At 29.4% G+C, this 15,861-nt stretch overlaps 2 protein-coding genes across 7 annotated transcripts in view; both read right to left on the bottom strand.

Moving 5' to 3' along the window:
- The window catches only part of LOC123012425 (NPC intracellular cholesterol transporter 2 homolog a), a 328,174-nt gene that overhangs the window by 23,891 nt on the left and 288,422 nt on the right, over window positions 1–15,861 (bottom strand). For 3 of the 6 annotated variants that reach the window (XM_044410330.1, XM_044410332.1, XM_044410327.1), the window contains one exon: window positions 13,358–14,081. The exons of the other annotated variants lie outside the window; for them this stretch is intronic. Coding sequence is in view for 2 of the 3 variants with exons in the window: in XM_044410327.1 (XP_044266262.1) it covers window positions 14,053–14,081 (29 nt within the window). In the remaining variant the exon portion in view is untranslated. Of the gene's footprint in view, window positions 1–13,357; window positions 14,082–15,861 lie in introns of those variants that run through there. 6 annotated transcript variants of the gene reach the window in all.
- Window positions 6,612–8,112, bottom strand: LOC123012423. The gene is made up of 3 exons (XM_044410324.1): window positions 7,929–8,112; window positions 7,770–7,880; window positions 6,612–6,906 (listed from the first exon to the last, which is right to left on the bottom strand). The coding sequence occupies exons 1-3, from the start codon at window positions 8,002–8,004 to the stop codon at window positions 6,632–6,634; spliced, it is 462 nt and encodes a 153-aa protein (XP_044266259.1). The 5' UTR covers window positions 8,005–8,112; the 3' UTR covers window positions 6,612–6,631.

Here is a 15,861-nt window from a genome sequence, read left to right as displayed (position 1 = left end):
ACCTTGTATATGTTTTTTTATAATTATTTGATAAAGGTACAAAAATTTTGTCAATAAAAGCTACAAATAATATTAAACAGAGTTACAACTTAGGATACAGCTTCTTTGTTTTCTTTTCTAATAACCTGTAGCAAAAAAACGTGGAAAATTATTTATTCTACAGAAATAAATAAGAGTCAAAGTGCAAAATTTAAACTCTCATAACTTCGAAATTTTTATAGATAGAATTTTTTAATTTTTTTTTTATGTTCCTGGTACCTTACCCTACATGGCATTTGTCTTTGGGACGCGAGTTCTGGCGCACTCTGTATGTGCATATGATGTAGAACGTTACTCCTTCAACTTTTAAAATCGCGATATCTCAGGAATGGTGATTCTTGGAAAAAAAGTATAAAGACCATTTTGTAGATAATTTTAAGATCTATAATTTTCGTCTGAGCTACTTTTTTGATAAAACTTGCCGTTTTCGAAAAAAATCTAAAAAACGTCAAATATTGACCTTTGACCCCGAATAACTTATTTAGCACACATGGGATCGATGGGGACTTTTGACACTTTATTTCTAATGGTATAACCAAGGTCTCCACCAAAATTTAGCTCTGTCGGAATTTTCGTTATTTGACCACTATTTTTATGACTAATTTGACCGGACTAATACTAACGTCGCGAATATTGGTCGCGGACACCCTTAACCATTATTTTTGAACGTTTTAGTGTTTTCCGAATTCCACCGTCATTTTAGTTTGGTGCAAGTCACTCAGAGCGGCTTATTTTTGGCTTTCGTAACCGTTTCGGGAGTAATCCGGCTCCTTTCATTTTCTAATAATATGTTAATGCCCCCGGAGCAAGCAAGAACGGTCTCCGCTTTATACAAATATCACCACCTGCTGTGCGGATCTTATCTAAGTAACATATCTTTTGTAAATTTATGAGCATACTGTTAAGTATTTGTCACAGTCTTATTCCAGTGTTTTATATATGTTAGTACGAGTAGCTGCCACTGTTTTACACTCGACCCTGCGGGCGGTACAGCCGAACAAACAATCCTTCACCTTTTATCCTTCAAATTTGACGCGAATAACTTTCTTAATAAAAATGTCACACTATCGGTTATTTGAAACGAAGAAATCACATTTCGTTCAAATGAAACTTTAGGAAATTTTCGGCCCAAAGTCCGATAAATGGACAAGATTTGTCTGGCCGAGTCCGGGAATATTATGTATATGTGTGTAATGTCTATACCGCACACGTTTTCAGGTTTCGTGTTATTTATTAATTTATTTTTATTTATGAGGTATTTGAAATATGTGAGTATGAGCGGTGGCCGGTGCATCCGTGGCCGCTCACCCACGTAGACAATGCTGTGGCAAAATTTCGGTTATTTATCGGATTTTTATTTAATTGGAGGTGAACGTGGGCGACTTACACAAGGCGACAAAAATGAAGTCATGTCGTGACAACTTGACAAATTTTATATCATTTTGTTCGTCTCACTGAGACAAATCAAATGCACTAAAAAAAAATTCAAAAAGTCCACACACTTTGAACTAATTAATTTTTTTCTAATTTAAATGAATTTAAAACACTTTAACTTTAAAAAATCATTACTCAATAACTATTAGGCCGATTTTTTTCAAATAAAGACCATTCTAAAGGGAAGGTTTTGCCCTTTAGGATGATATGACATTTGAAATTGAATATTGCCAAACTTTTCTTCGAACAGTGTTCGAAAAAGTTCGAAGTAAATCGAAATAATCTAAGAAAAAAATATTTTTTTCATCATTACCATCATGTAGAGCATCTCTTTATTTTAGTTGTAATCTAAATTTTCAAAAGAATATACCAAGTTGTTTTCAAGATATCATTTTTTAAAGTTAAGGTTTGCTAATCAAGCATATGGGAGAAATGCATGTTAATCTTACTTAAAATTGCATTTTTATAAAAGTATTTGTGTTAAGGCTCTGCTTTGGTTAAAAATGGTCAATTGCACCTTCTTTGTTCTAATTAGAATGAAACTGTTTGTTTACTTAAAACAAATAAAGAGTACCTGCGTACTAATTAAAGCAAATAAAGAGTTTTTTTGTTGTAAAAATGACCACTGATCATTGAGCAAAGTGGATCTAGAAGTTTAAGGCACGAGCCTTAAATATAAGGGCAAATCTTTTTCAAATCAAATCACTTTCCATTCAGATTTCGACTTGTTCACTTTGTTCTAGTTTTCTGAACTTTTTTTGAAAATGTTCTGAGCAAATGCTTTCTCATCACTTTCGAGTGATGTTAAATGCAATAAGTCACCTGATTTATTTTGTTGATACATTCTACGATTACCTTCAGTTAGCTTGTAGGTAGTAGTTGTTGTGAAAACAGTTGCACACGAAGCACCTGACTTATTGCATTTAACATCACTCGAAAGTGATGAAAAAGCATTTGCTGAGAACATTTTCAAAAAAAAGTTCAGAAAGCTAGAACAAAGTGAACAAGTTGGAATCTGAATGGAAAGTGATTTAATTTGAAAAAGATTTGTTCTTATATTTAAAGCTACTGCTTTAAACTGCTAGATCCTTTTTGCTTAATGATCAGTAATCATTTTTAGAACAAATAAACTCTTTATTTGTTTTAAGTAAACAAACAATTTTTGTTTATTCTAATTAGAACAAAGAAGGTGCAATTGACCATTTTTAAGCAAAAAAAGAGTCTTAAAACAAATACTTTTATAAAAATGCAATTTTAAGTAAGATTAACATGCATTTCTCCTATATGGAGCAATGTTTGATTAGCAAACCTTAACTTCAAAAATCATATCTTGAAAACTAGTTGGTATATTCTTTTAAAAATTTGGATTACAACTAATAAAGAGATGCTCTACACGATGGTAATGATGAAAAAAAATTACTCGTAGGGTTTTTCTTAGATTATTTCGATTTACTTCGAACTTTTTCGACCATTGTTCGAAGAAAAGTTTGCCAATATTAAATTTCAAACTTCATATCGTCCTAAAGGGCAAAACCTTCCCTTTAGAACGGTCTTTATTTGAAGGAAATCGTCCTAATAGTTATTGAGTAATGATTTTTTAAAGTTAAAGTATTTTAAATTCATTTAAATTAGAAAAAAATTCATTAGTTCAAAGTGTGTGGACTTTTTGAAATTTTTTTTAGTGCATTTGATTTGTCTCACTGAGACGAACAAAATGATACAAAATTTGTCAAGTTGTCACGACATGACTTTATTTTTGTCGCCTTGTGTTAGTTACTTTTTTTTTCGTGAATCATCTAGCGGCGTTAATTTAAACCACCATTTCGAATTCCCAGCCTACCGCGTCCAGAATCGCCTAGTCACGTCTCGAAGAGAAACAAGCAATATCTCAAAAACATTAATCTAACTGGCATCAAACATTTCGATGGTTTGACATGTCCGAAACGGCTCAAACACCGCTTTCGATGCTGACTCATAGTCTAATGACGGCAGGAAGACCGACAAAGGACTCTTCTTCAACACCACCGAAGATCACGACCAACGAAAAAAATAACAACGCAAATACAAAACCTCAACACATGTCGGGACACCTTACAGGTGTCCGATTTATCGGAATGTGTTTATCAGGTAATTGGATCCGATAATTATTAATGCCTTCTAAGGAACGACACTGACAGATCAGATAATGAGACATAATCTTCAAAAATTACTCGAACCCTCACCAATTACCCGTGTTTTTACGGTTTTCTAATTTTAGAAAAATAATTGTTTATATTAGAAGGCCTCTGTCCAAAATTAAAAAAAAAACGTTGGAAATAGAGTAAATTTGGGAAATGGTCCCTCTAAAAACTACACCCTTCGCTAATTGTCGACTTCACTTTTTTAAGCTTGCGTTGTTATCATAATCAAAAAAATGCATATTTGTTATTAAGAGGTATATCAACAAAATTGTAAGTTTTCTATGCAAATCTAATGTTTTTTGATTAAAATAAGCCAAATAAAAAATGCATAATTTGACAACTTGGTGCATATTTTAGGAAATATTGCATATTTGTGCATGTTTTCTTAAAATCACGAATTTCCGATTAAAAATTTCAGTTAAAGTTAAAAATTAGACAGTTTAAGAAAAATGATCCGATTACAAAATATTTTAAAGAGAAAACAACCGGTAATTCGTAAGCCCAACTCAAAAAATTAGTACCCTGCTGAGTGTTTCCTTTTTAAATTCGTTTTATACTGGGTGAATATAAAGTATTAAACCAAGCGGTTTTTTGTTAAATCATTTGTTTCCAAAAAATAATAATTAATATAAATTAAAGTACCTAATATAAAAAAATGTTTTTTTTAAGAACAAAATTTTGTTTTTGATTTATTCGATTTTTGTTGTGATATACATACAGGGTGAATATAAAGTATGGAACCAAGCGGTTTTATTTTTAATCATTTGCCTCCAGCAAATAATAATTAATATAAAGTAAAGTAATATAAAAAATGTGGCCGTATTTTCAGAACGAAATTTTGTTTTGTTTTTGAGTTATGCCATTTTCTTGTCAAAATTTGCAATTTATGTGTAAAAATTTTTTTGAAAAAATTAAATATAAAGCGGATAGTTGTAATCCTTAGAGTATAGCTTTTATGAGAAAAATGATTTTATAGTGGGTTGCCATTTAATTTTTTTTTTTTGTAGAACTCAAAAACAAAGGGAAATTTCGAAAATTTTTATTCTTGCTAAATTATCACATTTTTAAAGTACTTTATCACTCATCAATTAGTTTTTTCAAAAAATAAATAGTTTAAGCAAAAAATGTTTGGTTCCATACTTTTTATTCACCTGGTATGTAAAAAAAATATTTATATAAAGTAGATAGTTGTAGTCCCTTAGATCATGACCTTCATGAGAAAAATGGTTTTTTTGGTGGGTTGCCATTAAAAAAAGTAATTTTTTTTGTAGAACTCAAAAACAAAATAATAAAAATTTTGAAAAATTTTATTTTTGATAAAACATCATATTTCTATAGAACTTTATAATTCATCAATTAGTTTTTTCAAAAAATAAATACTCTAAGCAAAACACGTGATGTGATTTGAAAAGTACAGATTTCTTAGAAATCTAGGTTATTAAAATGGCTTGTCTCATGCCAAACCAATTTATTTATTCTTTCATTTATCGTGTGCAGTTAAAGATGACGAAAATACAAAGTTTAGTGTATTCGAGGATAAAAATTTATCCCAACTTTGATTTTTTATTGTTAAAAATTTTACATATCGATGCATATTTGGAATATATTGGAGCATATCTTTTAATATTTTGTTGAACTGAAAAATTATTTTTGTATCTCGATTATAGATAATCCGAGGTAAATAACACTTACACTTATCTAGTAGCTTTAGCAGGTGTTCACTTAACACGGTTATAATGTTTTTTTTTAGAATATTAGGTAATAATTATTTCGCAAGATCATTTTCGGAATCATGACAAATGATATAATTTGAACATCTGCATCCTCTTGTGCAAGTCATAAGAAATAATGCACCTAACTAGATGCTTGTTTTCTCAATGTAGGGTAAATCCGAGTGAGAAGGATCTTTACAAATCAAAATATAAGGATGAGGAACCAAGCGGTTTTTTTAAACCATTTGCCTCCAGAAAATAACAATTAATATAAATTAAAGTAATGTAAAAAATGTGCTCGCATTTTGAGAACGAAATTTTGTTTTGTTTTTTGAGTTATGCGATTTTTTTGTCAAAATTGCAATTTATGTATAAAAATTAAAAAAAATTAAATATAAAGCAGATAGTTGTAATCCTTAGGTCATAACCTTCATGAGAAAATTGGTTTTATAATGGTTTGACATTTTAAAAAATTAACATTTTTGTAGAACTCAAAAACAAAAGAAAATTTCGAAATATTGTATTCTTGATAAAACATCACATTTTTATAGTACTTTATCATTCATCAATTGGTTTTTCCAAAAATAAATAGTTAAAGCAAAAAAAGTAGAGTATAAAAAGTTACTTCTGGACCAGGACATTTGGCGTCTTAAAAAGCAAGGCAGAATCTTACAAATTTAGCTGTTTTTCCAAAACTCCACAGCCAAAAAAGGGCCTAAAACCTCTCAAAAAGCATAAAATATGATAATTCAAAAGAATTGAACGTATTTGAATTTATTAAAAGAAAAGCTGTTTTGTGGTGTGTGAAAACTAGAGATTTGACAATGGTTTTAGAGCAGTTTTGAGGTAATTTTAATTGATTTTCGCATGCGCCAATTGGCTTGGTCCAGAAATGAAGAGCTGTTTTTGGGGTGTATGAAAATTAATGCTTTTTGAGAGGTTTTAGGCCCTTTTTTGGTTGTGGAGTTTTGAAAAAACAGCTAAATTTGTAAGATTCTGCCTTGTTTTTTAAGACGCCAAATGTCCTGGTCCAGAAGTAACTTTTTATACTCTACTATTTCCATATTTTTTATTCACCTGGTATATTATTTTTTGTGTATTTAAAAACAGAGTATTTTCTTTTACTTTATTTATTTCTTAAGTATAAGAAAAAACATTTGTAATTTGAATTGAAATAGAATTCAAAATGTGGTCCACCACTCCCCGACGTACCCTATTTTTTTATAATAATCAAATAAAACTACAATTTGCAAAAAATAATATGTATTAAGCCTTTTTAATTTGCAAATCAACTTTAAAACACTCAAACGCCGTATTATTTAAATCTTTGTCAATTAATGAGAATTCCATTGTAAGTGAAACTTCTGGAAAAATTGGAAGAATGAGCATCCCATAAGTATACTCAATGTACTCATTTTCCGCCAAAGGACACGGCGTATTGGTGACTCCAACACACCCATCGTCCTGTCCCAATGGGTACGTGACATTAACTCCCATAACTGATGCGAGCGCATTTGGGGCAAAATGCTCCAAGTAACGAGCTATAAAAATTTAAAATAATGTAATATGTTTTTTAATATTGCAAAAATTGCAACTCATATTTTACAACGAAAAATAACAATAATAACAAAAAAATATTCAAACTTTATCACCCTGTATATCAGTAACGAAGCTTCTTTATAGGGCTATTGTTATTTTTGTGTTGTGGTTGCAATTTTTCGCAATGTTAAGAAAACACTCGATACAGGGTGTTCCATTTTTATTGTTACAAATTTAAATTTTATATAAGGAAGCTAAACCCCCTGAAAGGGGTGTATCTTTTAATGGATTTTTTCCAATATTTCAGAAACCATCGTGGATAAAATTACAAAATTTGGTACAACTAATAACCTTTATACATCCAAATGAATTCAAAGATAAAATGTCGAAATTTTTACTCAGGGGCGCCTAAACTGGGGGGGTTTAGGATAAAAAGTACCCTAACTATTTTAGCGGTTGGTTCTTGCCACTTTCAGCCACAAAATTCGTAATTTTTCACAAAAAAGAGGTCTCTTGCGTTTTTTCGATACTACTTATCGTTTTTGAGTAAAATCAGTTTACAATTTGTCTTACATAAAGAGGATAAAAATTAAAAATTAAATTTGTTTTGATCTGATCTGATCTTTGAATTCGTTCAGGTGTTTAAAAGTAATCAGCGGTACCAACTTTTGTAATTTTATCTATTCTGCAATAGTGGGAAAACCGCATCTTTTTCAGGAGATATAGCTCGCTTACGTAACATTTTTCATACATGTTGATAGAAAACTTTTGTCTTAAAATTGAATATTCTATCACCTGTTTAAGTTTGTAATAATAAAAACGAAACACCCTGTATATTTTTTCTCGAATAATTTGATGAACCTACGAGCTCGGAATTTCATCGTCATGGAAGTCTTGCTATTGATGTAAAACACACAAGGCATGTCGTCGCAGTTTTGGACTTGGACTTCAGGTACGGGAGCATCGACATTGGTACCTGAAAAATTCTTCATAATTGGTAAATCGTTGAGTGAGTGTAACTTACATGGAAGAACGTTGGTGCAAATCACGAAACCGCAACTTAAAGCAACGATTAGAATTGGCAAAAAGAGATTGGTCATCGCGATCAAATGAAAATAATGAAATGTTTGCGGTTTGTACGGTACTGATGATGCTACGAGACTGTTCTATTCCGGGATATTTGTTTTTTGTGTGACGTAAAATACTAGTCAGGTGTTCTTATCTGATAAAATATAATCTAATTAAGGGCTTGCCCAATTTTGAATACAATGATTGTGACACGACGAGGTTGAGGAAACTGTTATGAAGCCTGAAACATATGACATTTTATAATTTTTTTCTCTCTGATTTTCTCTCTGATATTCAAGCAGCAAATAAATGATAATCTGATTTAAGAAATTTTCAAATGCAATCTTCAATATTCTTTATTTAAATGTTTGAAACATGAGTAAAAAATAGTTAATTTAATTCTTTCAGTAGGAAAAAACTGAGCAAATTTTCACTACTTTCATCCTTTCTACTATAGAAACATTATTAAATATTTAAATTTCTGATCAAAGTGGCCTGTAACATTAATTTAAGTTGTCAACATTAATAAATAATGTGGCGACATATAACTTGTGTTTTTTCATTTTCAGTCAAGGTATTTGTTTTAGACGAAAAAACTCATTTTATTTGCATTTTTTTGCAAATTACACTAAAAATGACTAAATTACATTAAAATTGACATTATTTTGGCTTGTCTCGAGAAATTTAACTTGTTTTTAAGTGAGGAACTTATAATTTTAGGTCATTTTTAAGCGAGATACTTACTTATTTTCTAAAATTTTGTCAAAATAAGTATAAAAACTATGAAATTACATCAAAATTGACGTTTTTTGTCTTGTTTTGAGTGACTGAATTCTTTTTTAATCAAAAACTTAATTATTTTGCCAAATCTTGCCAAAACAAGTCAAAAAATTATTAATAAATAAATAACAATAAATAAATAAATTTTATTTGTATAGCTTGTTTCAACCAGGAAAAGTTTCGTCAAAATTACACCAAATTCTATCGAAATTGACAGTATTTTAGCCTGTTTTGAGACATTTTAAATTGTTTTTGTCTGAGAAAATAATGAATTTTGCTCAATCTCATATCGCATTCAGATTGGCGTAACGTAAGTCCGTTTTGAGCAATTTAGCTTCGAATTTTGATAAATTTCGTCAAAATATCAGCAAATTCCATCAATTTTTATTATTATTTATTAATTTATTTATGTACTAAGGGCTTGCCCAATTTTGATTAACACGACGAGGTTCAGGAAACTGTTATCAAGCTTGAATTTTTTCTCTGATATTCAAGTTCCAAATAAAGGATAATCTAAACTAAGAAATTTTCAAATGTAATGTTCAATAATTTTTATTTAAATGTTTATAACATGAGTAAAAATTAGTTAATGAGATTCTTGCTGAAGAAAAAAAGTAGATAAACTTTCACTATTTTCAGCCTTCCAATTTTAATTAATTCAATTTATGACCAAAGTGGCTTGTAACATTAAGTTTAAGTTGGCAACATTGAATAATGTGGAGACATGTTACTTGTCATTTTCAATCAAGGTATTCGTTGTAGAGGAAGAAACACATTTTATTTGCATTTTTTTTTACATTAAAATTGACTTTATTTTGGCTTGTCTCAAGGAATTTAGTTTGTTTTTGTGCGAGAAACCCACTCATTTTTTAGAATTTTAGTTCATTTTTGAGCAAAAAATTTACTTATTTTCTAAAATTTTGATAACATAAGTTGACGTTTTTTGTCTTGTTTTGAGTGATTTAACTCCTTTTTGACCGAAAACTTAATTATTTTGCCAAAACAAGTCAAAAAAATGATTAAGAAATAAATTGCCGTTATTTTGTTTCTATAGCTTGTTTTAAGCAAGAAAAATTAGACCAAAAATTACCAAACTCTAACGAAATTGACGTTATTTTAGCTTGTTTTAAGACATTTTAGATTGTTTTTGTCTGAAAAAACAATTAATTTTCCTCAATTTTATATAGCATTGAGATTGGCGTTAATTATATCCGTTTTAAGCAATCTAGATTAAAATTTCGAGAAATTTCGTCAAAGTAAGCCAAAATATCACCAAATTTCATCAAAATTTACGTTATTTTGTATTGTAGTGAGAGACTTAGCTCAGTTTGCATCAATAAACTTTATTTCTCAAGTAAATTTGATATACATAATTATTTTTTCTTTATCTAACTATAGCAAGAGTTACGCACCAAAAAAATACTGAATAATTTTTATAAATAATAATAATCTCATGGTTCTAGTAGCGAATTTTAATGTTTCCTAAATTAACAATAAAGTGAAATTTATATGATAATTTCTCTTTATTTCTCTGCAAGAATTGCAATAGATAACTAAATATGAGGTGAATCAGAAGTATGGAACCAAACGTTTTTTGTTCAAACTATTTATTTTTTGGAAAAATTAATTGATAAATGATAAAGTACTACAAAAATGTGAAGTTTTATCAAAAATAAAATTTTTCGAAATTTTCTTTCGTTTTTGAGTTCTACAAAAAATTTTGTTTTTTTTTTAAATGGCAACCTTCTATTCATGAAGGTTATAATAATATCATTTATTTCCAACAGACTATAAGTCTATAGAGGACAATAGAATTGGGCGAAGTAGATTAAAGTATATAAAAAATAATAACAATAATACATAAAGCAAAGAAAAATTAAAAATTAACTACAAACATAACGAAAAATAGACAAGAAGTTTGACCTTAACTGGTTTAGAGCAAAATTTATAAAAGAAGATGTCCAGATGCAAGCCTTTAATACTGTTATACAATCTAAAACATTTAAAAAGAGGTAAATTAAGATGATGAAAAGTATTTTCATAAGAAGAGAAGAATAATAAAATGTAGAAGGACTTCTGTGGTTCATTCGAGGTACAATGATTTTAACATGGTCCATGAGGTAAGAGCTGTCAAGCTCACCACACAAAAGTTTTTGAAGAAACACTACACATAATAAAGAAACACAACACTCATAATAAAGTATCTTCATTCACATTATTGAGAAGATCTCTCTGAACAGGGTACCTTCCAAACATTTTAAAATATAGATATTTAGCGAATTTCCTTAAAACATGTTGATATGAATTTCAAAATGAGGACCCCCAAATAACACAATAGTATTCAAGCCTGGATCTTACAAGAGCATAAAATAACATTTTAATACAGCATACACTAGTAAATTCTTTTGTATTTCTACATATGAAGCCTAAGGTTTTTAAAGCAGCACCTGTTATGATCTAAGGATTACAACTATCTATAATAATAACTTTAATTAACGGTAATATCCTTTACATTAAGTAATGATAAAATTATAATAGAAAACAAATCACATATAACTAAATGACTAACTCAACGAAACTTTTAGAAAACGCTTGAAACTATTAGGATTTAAAATTAAAAAGTCCAACTTGACACTGTACATGTTACAAATTCTTAAAAGATCATTTAGAGGAGAATTAAACAGATAATTATTGTGTGCAAACGAAATTTTGAATAATTGGTTTGATCTACTATTATACTGTGGAACGCGAAAATTAATTAAATTTAGTATTGAAGTATCATTAATCAAATTATTTAAAAGTTTATAAACAAAACATAAAGCCTGATATCTTCTTCTAATTTCAAGTGTGGAAAGAGACATATAATTTAAGGAAATATTGCAATTATCTTGCACATAATAAGGCAGCAACCATTTTATATATTTAAAAAACTTAAACTGTATTGCTTCAAGCCTACCAACATGAATTTTGTAATGTGGATTCCAGATTATCGAGCCATATTCGAGGATTGAAGGTACGTGTGAAACAAATAGCATTTTGATGGAATTAAAATTTCTAAAATCACGACAATAACGTTTTATGCAGCCAAGTGCCTTATTAGCTCTACAAATCATAAATTCATTTTGGCGTTTGAAAGAGAAAGCTTAGATCCTTTTTTTGATGTTTTCAAATTTTGAAAAAAAAATAACATTTCCCAAAATTTTAAGGTTACTTTTGTAATAACTCAAATACTCATAACTCAATTTTTTCAAATGAAATACCCCAATTTTTATTTTACTAAATAGAAGAGAATTTAATTGTGCATTGATCTGTATTAACATTCCCTATACCTAAATTTAATAATTTTCAAGTTATGGACTTTTTTTTAATACTACAGAAAATTTATTACTAGCCATACCCGTTCTCACATAGTTTGCTATGGAAATCAAAAATGTCAAAATTGTTTCTCAGTAAACGTCGACAGTGACTTATTATTTGCCAAATAGTGCCAAAATATGGAGAATCAAAGTTATGCAAACTTCATTATTATTGATAGGTTCTACCATGCAATCATTATTTAAAGCTAACAAGTGAGAAAAACTTATTTTTGTTTAATGAACGATATCATAATTTTGTTACACTCTCCATAAATACAAAATAAATTAATTAAATCTAAGTTTGAGTAGCTTTGACTCTCCATATTTTGGCACTATTTGTCAAATAATAAGTCACTGTCGACATTTATTGAGAAACAATTGTGACATTTTTTATTTCCATAGCAAACTATACGAAAACGAATGTGGCTAATAACAGATTTTCGGCAGTCTCAACAAAAAGTCACCATAACTTAAAAATTATTAAATTTAGGTGTAGGGAATGTTAATACAGATCGATGCAGAATTAAATTCTCCTCCATTTAGTAAAATAAAAATTGGGGTATTTCATTTGAAAAAATTGAGTTATGGGTATTTGAATTATTACAAAGTAACCTTAAAATTTTATAGTTTGTTAATTTTTTTTTCAAAATTTGAAAACACCGAAAGAAAGATCTAAGCTTTCTCTTTCAAACGCCAAAAAAACGAATTCAAAATTTTAAAAAATAGCAGAGTTACCGGTTTTTAAAGTGGAAGGTGTAAATCCAAAATTTTTTGAAAAACTCCAAATATTTCAAAAACGGCTAAATTTAGTTATAGRGAAAGCTGATGAAAATTCCCTTAAAATAACCCGATTAATCCAAAAACGCAGTAAAAAATATACCTTTCCATTTAAAATAAGAAAGTTGAGACCGATGTCCGGTATAAGCGGAAGTGCCGCCATCTTGAAAATATTTTCATTTAAGAGGACTTAATGGTTTATGGCTATGTACCAATTTTCAAATAAATACGATTATTGCAACTCCCAATACTTCTAAAGTGGAATTTAGACGAAACACCCTGTATACTGAGTGTACTTATATACTTTATATTCAATTTTTTCAAAAAAAATTTATATAAATTGCAATTTTGACAAAAAAACCTCAAGAACAAAACAAAATTTCGTTCCCAAAATACGATCACATGTTTTGTACTACTTTAATTGACATTAATTATTTTTTTGGAGGCAAATGATTTAAAAAAAACGCTTGGTTCCATACTTTATTCACCTTGTATGTATACATAATGTGTACATGTTCATGTTCGGATTCTTTTTTAATTAATAGTTATGATCTCTCGCTATGGAATTCCTGAAATTAGCATCTCTGTGTCAGCGTGCGTTTTTTTCTTTCAATATTTAGTCGGTTGCGTCCTCCCGTCCGAACTTTTCCCAGAATAATCAATTAAGCTTTGGGTCGAGCTCGACGAGATTGAGAAGGGTCCCGATGGAATCGTCTCATTTTGCGGCTGCTGAAATGACATCCTCTTTTTAGCCGGCTGATCCGCGGTTCCAATTAAACTAGTGGCCGGGTTGGGGATGAGAAAACCGAACAATGCAATCGTCCTTCCCTCCCGTCGTCTTGCCTCGATCCGCTCCTGAATTATTAGCGACATGCTGCTTTGCTCTACTCCCTGTAATATGGCCACCATAGCCATTGATTGACAGCAAACCCACTCGAAGGGCTCAGTGAAGGCTGCTGCTGCTGGTGTGATTTGTTTTAAGAGGACTCGGCGGTCGACCAGACAGGGGGTGATAGGCCCTCAAACTCACTGAGTGAAAAAAAAACATCTCAAAGGTGGACTGAATAAAATGCTTGTTGCTAACTCGACTAATTTAGGGTAATTCCGGGAGAGAGACCAATGGGACACTTTCCAGGTTTTGCAAAATGTGGTCCATTTCGCCCAAACTTATCCTATGTTTATTTGGCCAATTTTTCCTGAAAGAACAAATCTGATTGTATTTTACCCAGGGATGTAACCAGGATTTTATTTCAGGGGGGGGTTTTTTGTTGGTCCATGAAAGAAGGCGGATTAAAAAGCAAAAATCTCTAAGTACACGTTTTTATTTTAAATAGAAATAAGAGATCCTAATTAAACATAAAAATACAAATTAACTCACAAAAGTAACAAAAAATAAAATAATTTTTTAATACTTTTTATTGTTACAAATTTAAACAGGAGATAGAATATTCATTTTTACAACAAACATTTTCTATGAACATATATCGAAAAATGCTACGCAAGGGGTGCGTTTTTTATAAGGTTTCTTTTCCATATTTCCGAAATCATTTTAGAAAAAAATTCAAAGTTTGGCAGATGAAATTTTGAAATTTTTAATTAGGGGCTTCCTAAAGTAGATGGGATTAGGGTAAAAATTTACTCTAATTATATTGCCTGTTTCTTGCCACTTTCAGCAACAAAATTTCATAGTTTTTCATAAAAAAAAGTCTTTTGTGTTTTTCCGATACAATTTACAGATTTTTAGTAAAAATCGATTTAAAAATTTATGTTACAGACCATAAACAGCATAAAAATTAAAAATTAAATTTGTTTTACCATTTAGGACGCCTCTGATTAAAAATTTTGTTATTTGACATTTATTTAGGTGTACATATAAAGGTACCAAATTTTGCAATTTTATCTATTCTGAAATATTAGGAAAAACCCTTTAAAAAACGTACCTTTTTATAGCATTTTTCGAAACACTTTTGTCTTAAAATTAAATATTCTATCAACTATTTAAATTTGTACCTAACAATAAAAATGAAACACTGTATAATTAACACATGAAAAATTAATTCACAAAAATTTTAAATTAGTGGGGAGGGGGTTTGAACCCCTTAATCCCCCCCTTGGGTACGGCCCTGATTTTATCTATACAGAGTGTTAAAAGAAGATTGTAAAATATTTAAGGAGGTAATAGAATGAACCAAAATAAACAAAAAAGTAGTCCGCAAAGTAACGGTTTTGAAAATATTGGATGTAAAATTTTTAGAATTTCTACTAGACGCTTCTCTTTTCTGTTTGAACAGATTGCAAATAAATGTGTCAAAAACGAATAATCTTCGATATCTTAATTTTGGTCTATACTATTATCTCCTGAAATATTATACAATCTTTTTTTAACACCTTGTATAAGTTTTACGATTGAGTTTTCTCTTATAGATTAGGACCAAAGATTTCTTATGATACTTTTCTTGTTTTTCCAACTGTTGTCAAAATTTTGTTTAGCGGATATCCGCCAACAATGTGGAATTAGAAAACTTAAAATATGCATAATTTTTAAGTGTTTGTTTTGTAGTTTTCGGCGGAAATTTATCAGATTTTTGGATTAACGTTTTAGCGAAATTCACACAGGTGTTGAATTCACGTGTTTTAAACACGTCGGTTATTATAATTAGAAATAGTGCATTATGTATGGTTTCGCTATATTTTTTCTATTCAGACAATAAAAAAATACTTTTCCATCAAACGACACAAATGTTAAAACTAAAATATTTTTTTTACTGCATTTTTTGAAAAAATGCAGCGAAACGGGATAAAAAAAATTATAGTTTACCAAACTTTATTTTCAGAATGCTTTTTTTTATTAGATTCAAAATTAGTAAAACAAGTAAATCCAAACTTTACATTTTTTTTTTGAAAAAATGCAGCGAAACGGGATAAAAAAAATTATAGTTTACCAAACTTTATTTTCAGAATGCTTTTTTTATTAGA

This window comes from Tribolium madens, unplaced genomic scaffold, assembly GCF_015345945.1.
Source record: "Tribolium madens isolate multiple individuals breed KSU strain unplaced genomic scaffold, Tmad_KSU_1.1 Scaffold_96;HRSCAF=242;Tcas5.2_LG5, whole genome shotgun sequence".
NCBI lineage: Eukaryota > Metazoa > Arthropoda > Insecta > Coleoptera > Tenebrionidae > Tribolium > Tribolium madens.
Note: the sequence above shows the minus strand (reverse complement) of the source record. Positions and strands in the feature narration are given on the sequence as shown.